The sequence below is a fragment of the Asparagus officinalis genome, unplaced genomic scaffold, assembly GCF_001876935.1.
Source record: "Asparagus officinalis unplaced genomic scaffold, Aspof.V1 AsparagusV1_Un2015, whole genome shotgun sequence".
Classification (NCBI taxonomy): Eukaryota; Viridiplantae; Streptophyta; class Magnoliopsida; order Asparagales; family Asparagaceae; genus Asparagus; species Asparagus officinalis.
In genome coordinates, this window is record NW_017974274.1 from 1 (window position 1) to 5,849 (window position 5,849).

Below are 5,849 nucleotides of genomic sequence, written 5' to 3' on the forward strand. Positions count from 1 at the left end.
ATGGATTCTATGACGAGTGTCTGCGTAAATATGGGTCTGTCAACGTATGGAGATATTGCACGGATATATTTGATTATTTAAGGTAACTTGCCTTCGTTTCATTGTATGTATCATGTTCTTTTTTCTTTTCTTTGTATTATTTTTCTAACGTTCACCTTTACCCACCGATTCAACCCCATCTCATTGCTTGGAGGCATTGGGGCCTAAGTTTGAATATAATTTTCTCTTATTGTAATTACAGTCTATCAGCACTAATTGAAAACAAGATTTTTTGTGTTCATGGAGGTCTATCCCCGGCCATCACATCATTGGATCAGGTTAGTCCTGTTTTTCTTGATCGGCCTTATTCTTCCTTGCCTTTTTTTTCACTCTCCCATTTAAGCCTTTCCCTGATGACAATTTGTTCTGTCAACAGATTAGAACAATAGACCGAAAGCAAGAAGTGCCTCATGATGGAGCCATGTGTGACTTGTTATGGTCAGACCCAGAAGATGTGGTTGATGGTTGGGGGTTGAGTCCTCGAGGTGCAGGCTTTCTATTTGGTGGGAATGTTGTTACCTCTTTCAACCACACAAATAGCATCGATTACATATGCCGTGCACATCAACTTGTAATGGAAGGATACAAATGGATGTTCAATAACCAGATCGTAACTGTCTGGTCTGCACCAAATTACTGTTACAGGTACTTGTAAACTAATGATCATAGAGTACAAAATCCGAGATTCATTTTGGCCTTTTTTGGAGTATACATATACTAGTAGCCCTGCATTTCATGTTGATATCAAGATATATACACAATGCTAATAAAAGAATTGACTCATTTGTAAGCATGCTGAGTGAAAGCTGGTTGAATTCAGGTGTTATATTCGCCCATTATGGTTATATCCTATGATTAGTACATGCACAGTTGAGTGTCATTCTCCGAACAAGCATGGGACATCGGATATGAAAATTTGCCAAAAATCCAGACACTAGGACATGGCTATATATGTACCTGAATATTTGTGTTTTTAACTCGTATAGATATGTATATTTGTTTTGCCACTCACATGTATTGAAGAACCTAATTTCAGTAAAGGGATGCACCATTCTCTTTCTTATGTATACTTTTTTCATGGAACAATAAACTAGAACTTGTGGGTATTGGATACAGATGAACACACGTGTTGTATTCAGGTGAATTGGACATACTACTTTTTGTTGGGAGAAGTTCTCTACATGTGATGTGTTGCATTCATTAGGCTGTTAGTCATCTAGGAGCATGTGCATGGCTGCAGGAAATAGATACGATATGTAATGGTGATGCCAATTCCTTAAAAGATACATGGGAACACAATGGCATAAATTCGAACATTATTTAATACCAATGTAAATAATAGCAAAGTTTGGTGCTAGTGACAGTCATAGACATGTATAAGTGCATTCATGTATAAATGCATGCATACAAATGTGCCATGCATGTTATCAATAATATTAGATAACTTTTGGTAGCACATTAACAGGAACTAGCTGGCTACATATCAGACCTTCAAACTTTCTGAGTAACTGAAAATTTTTGTTATACATATCATATATGCATCATATGTTAAGGGGTTAATATGTCTAGTGCTGGAATATGATTTTAAATTCTGTTTGATTTTAGTTGCATTTTTTTCCATCTTTTTATTAAGGAATGTGACTTCGTATTACTGTCGATTTACATAACTCAAAAATATTTCTTTTAAATTTTGTGCTATTTAGCCGTTCTGGTCTTAATAGATGTGTATCATCACAGATAATTTTATTTTGTCTTATATGTGATGGATCCATCTATTCATATTATTTACTTAAATCCTATAATTGTATGGGCGCACTTATAGTCTAATATAATACATATGAGATATAATTATTTTATGGATATGTGGTGTGAAATCAGTTTCTGTGGTTGTACATCTACTTTCTGTTTACACACATGTTGACGCACCATATTAGATAAAGAAACAGCATTTTTGCGCGTGGAATTTCTGTCAGTGATATAATAGATAACATGAAAGGATATGGTTTTCCTTGGATTATCTTTCAGAAGTAGCATGTTCAAAGTAGCACAACTTCACCAAACTGTCTTGAGTAGCTGCGGCTTAACCAAACTTACAGGAAACTCAGGAGGCTTTCTCCCTTTGGTGTCCCAATTTTAATGAATCACAAATTTGAATTGTCCAAATGACATGACAGAATTCTTCAGTCACTCTGTGGATGTCTAGAAGTTGGTCCCCGCTGTGTTATTGAACAATGACTTGATGATGATGGTTTCTGCAATCTATAATAATTCTAGTTTCATCTTGAGCTATTTTTCTTTTTCTATTTATGCCAGATGTGGTAATGTAGCTGCTATCCTTGAGCTGGATGAAAACCTCAACAAGCAATTCCGTGTTTTCGAAGCAGCACCACATGTTTGTATCCACCACTCAGTTACTGCTCTCATTATGCTTGCTCTGATAACTTAATTGTATAACCTGGAATTTATTGCAGGAGTCAAGAGGGGTTCCTTCCAAGAAACCAGCACCTGATTATTTCCTCTAGTTCAATTGTGGTGTTCATCACCATCCTTTATGTGAATTTTGGCAAGCTAGCTCATCAGATTTTCTATGATGCGGTGAGCCAAATGCATTCAAATCCTTCGGCATGCAACTATGAAAAGGTTAAGAAGTTCTTCTGGCTGTGGAGTGCGTTTAGATTGATTGGTTTGCTGGCAATTTTCCCTTAATTGTTGTATTGCCGATGCTTTTCATCATTAATTACTGTTGTAAAAAAACCAGGGATTTGTGTGAGGAGAGCTGCTCAGAGTTCACGACAGGCGGAAGACGGTGTTTTGAAAGAATATGTAGGAGAAATCGAGTTTATCATATATGTGTGTTTCTTTATGAAACCTGAGTTGAGTTTTGTACGAAATGCCTTGGGCTGTATCGGGCTGTATGGGAAAAGTAACCGAAATTCACTCAAGCAAGATCCTAAGTAAACTGGTGTTTTTGCTATTGGAATTAATTTTTCCCCCTATATTAAGCCCTGAAGTTCCATAGGACTCCTGATTGCAAATACTGCGCCCTGAGAATTATGACTATGCACATATTTTTTTGTTAGATGATGATAGTGGGTTGAATTTCTGTTACTTGCAATAAAGCTTTATCTCCTAAATTGTGATGTCAAGCTCCAAAATGAGTTTTTGCTTTTTTTTAATAGTTAAAAATTCATTAGATGGTGATGGTGTTATTTTGTCCTGTGAGTTAAGTGATTGGAGATGCACCAATTTCAATTCTATTTGTCGGCTGTTCCTATTATGAAGTATTTATGATGTTGGCATTTTTGCTGCGTTTGAAATAATTACTGACATAATTTCTGCTTCGCGGTAATATGATAAATGCATACAAAAAAAGTGAAAATTCAGATCCCGTACTGGATACCTTACTTCTTATTGCAGGTCGTTCTGGTATATGTTAATGAATGTTGGGACTTCAAATCCAAATGCTGATTAGACTTTGTTAAATGTTTCATCCGAGAGGTGACGCGCGGCCAGAACTGGAAATGCGATCTATGTTGTTGCCATCGCAAGAACAAGTCTGAATTTTGGAAACTACGGAGAAACTAAGAGAGCGCATAACCACTTTGAAACCTCAAATTTACTCTCTTTGGAAAGATCAACTCCAAACCACAGTGGCTAGCCTATTACACCATCATTATCATATCACCGTTCTAATCACCTCTCATCCAAATAGACTAAAAGCAGTAACATAACGTGCGTTTTATTTCTGGTCTGTTGATACAACAAACTTCCAAGTACCGCGAACTCTGAAAGGTACATGAAACTAGAATTCTATCATGTTTATCTTACGGAGTGGCCGGTAGGACTTTTCCGGTACATGTTCCAAAACCTACATTGTAGCCTTTACCCTGCAAATTTCACGAAGTGTCAGTTTTGAAATTGAGAAACAAATGTATATGTTGGTATTATGGTCAGTTTGGCAAAATGGAGATAAACCAGTTTAGTTCCAAACTAGGAGAAGCACTTAAACTGGTTTTGTTCCACTAAACCAGTTTAACTGCAGTTTCCAAACAGGCATTTAGCTTCATTAACAAAACAAATGAATCAGGGAAGACGGTGAATAGTAGTGCATTTACCTCAGTAACATCATATAAATAAAATTAGACTTGCAGTCAATCATAAGAATGCATTTTACAAGGGTCAATTTGGCTTCTTAAGGGAAAAGAAAAACACAACTACAACACCGCAAATCATATAAACTGCCAAAGTCCCACATGAAAGCTCTCAAGATGCTGAAAGAAAGTATGATAAAAGATATACAGCAGCTAAGTATATTAGGGGACAGAAAGCGTTAGATGAATATTACCTTGCAACATGCAGTCAGAATGACTTCATCACCATCTTCTAAGAATTTACGTTCTGAACCGTTAGTTAAGGTAAGTGGCTTTTGACCATTCCGCGAAAGCTCTGTGAAGCATCCAAATGATTCTGGATCCTGTAAAAGCATTTTTGTCATAAACATCTCAAATAAAGAAGAAAAGCGGAGTTCCTTCTGCTCGCAGTAATTATCATAAAATGACAAAAAAAAGAAGAGAGAACGAGTAATTTCTATTTTATATCAGGATTCAGGGCCTTTTACACACAGGTCCACTGATAGTCCCAGTTCCCAGCAGATCACCAGGCCTTAAGTTGCATCCATTGACAGTGTGATGTGCTAGCTGTTGCGTTATTGTCCAATATCTGCTCAACATAATATAAATTCAAAATTCTGTATCAGTCAAAGATTATACTTTTGCAAAAGTAATTTGGTTGTGGAAGAAGAAAGATAAAAAGAACTGGCAAAGTGACAAATTTAGTTCCTATTTTAACGAGAACAAAACAAATAAGACAGGAAATAAAAAGAAAGAAAGGAATTCAAACCAGTGCACTCTTAAAGAAATGAATTAATTAATATGATTCAGTTACTTTCGTCAGCACACTTGCTACATCTGAAAGGAATGAATTAACGTTAATATGACAAATTATTAATTAAGAAACCCTAAAATTCACAGACCTTTATATCAAAAATACATGGCTGACTGCTGAGCAGAATAGTTGCAATCATAAAACATTACAAGACAATGGAGCATGCATAATTAACATAGATCTCAAAAGGTGAACAATAGATTCTAAATATAATGCTTAAGCAACTTTCAGGCCTTGTTCTTTATTAGACATGATGCTGTGCTGCTCAAATTTTAGCGTAAACTTATCACATATTTCACAGTCAGTTACTAACACAAAACAAAAAAAGAATATGGATGAAGATATGGACTAAATGTATCAAGTACAAAGTAGCCATCCAGAATGTAGATAGAGAAATAGATATGGTAAGGAAACACTGACAGATTTTCTTTGAACGAAAATGAATGTTGTAGCTCTTGTTTTCATTTACTTGGACAAAAATGGGACAGGAACAAGACTGACAAGATGATGACCAGAACGTAACAGACATCTGCAAGTAGTGTAGACAATTACATATGATTGAAGTTACTCTTTGTGACGAGAGACAGTTGCTGCTCCCCTGCGGGTTTGATCCAAACCTTGTCAAAAAAGGTAGGAGATCAATACATGGAATAATATCACATCAGTTACTAACTAAATAAAGAAATGTTACCTCGACCAAAAAAAAAGAAGAAGAGAAAACAGAGAAGATAAAATGTACCTCCATCGGAATGTCATAGTTCATATGCTTGGTTTCTGCTAGATACGGCAAGGGATGAGGATCCTGCACAAGATAACATGTTTGTCAAAACCCTAGTATTAAAGAAAAATATACTAAAAATATCAAA

General features: G+C 35.9%; 2 protein-coding genes across 2 annotated transcripts; one reads left to right on the forward strand and one right to left on the reverse strand.

Moving 5' to 3' along the window:
- Positions 1-5: 5 nt before the first annotated feature.
- Positions 6-3,142, forward strand: LOC109828523 (serine/threonine-protein phosphatase PP-X isozyme 2-like; the record flags this gene model as incomplete). Its single annotated transcript, XM_020395499.1, has 5 exons — positions 6-82; positions 242-317; positions 416-684; positions 2,353-2,431; positions 2,511-3,142. Coding segments are annotated over 5 exons (552 nt in total), but the record flags the coding sequence as incomplete, so codon positions are not given.
- A 498-nt stretch (positions 3,143-3,640) lies between these two features.
- On the reverse strand, positions 3,641-5,782 carry LOC109828524 (fumarylacetoacetase-like). Its single transcript, XM_020395500.1, has 5 exons — positions 5,723-5,782; positions 5,536-5,600; positions 4,662-4,758; positions 4,385-4,513; positions 3,641-3,926 (listed from the first exon to the last, which is right to left on the reverse strand). The coding sequence occupies exons 1-5, from the start codon at positions 5,744-5,746 to the stop codon at positions 3,864-3,866; spliced, it is 378 nt and encodes a 125-aa protein (XP_020251089.1). The 5' UTR covers positions 5,747-5,782; the 3' UTR covers positions 3,641-3,863.
- Positions 5,783-5,849: the final 67 nt, after the last annotated feature.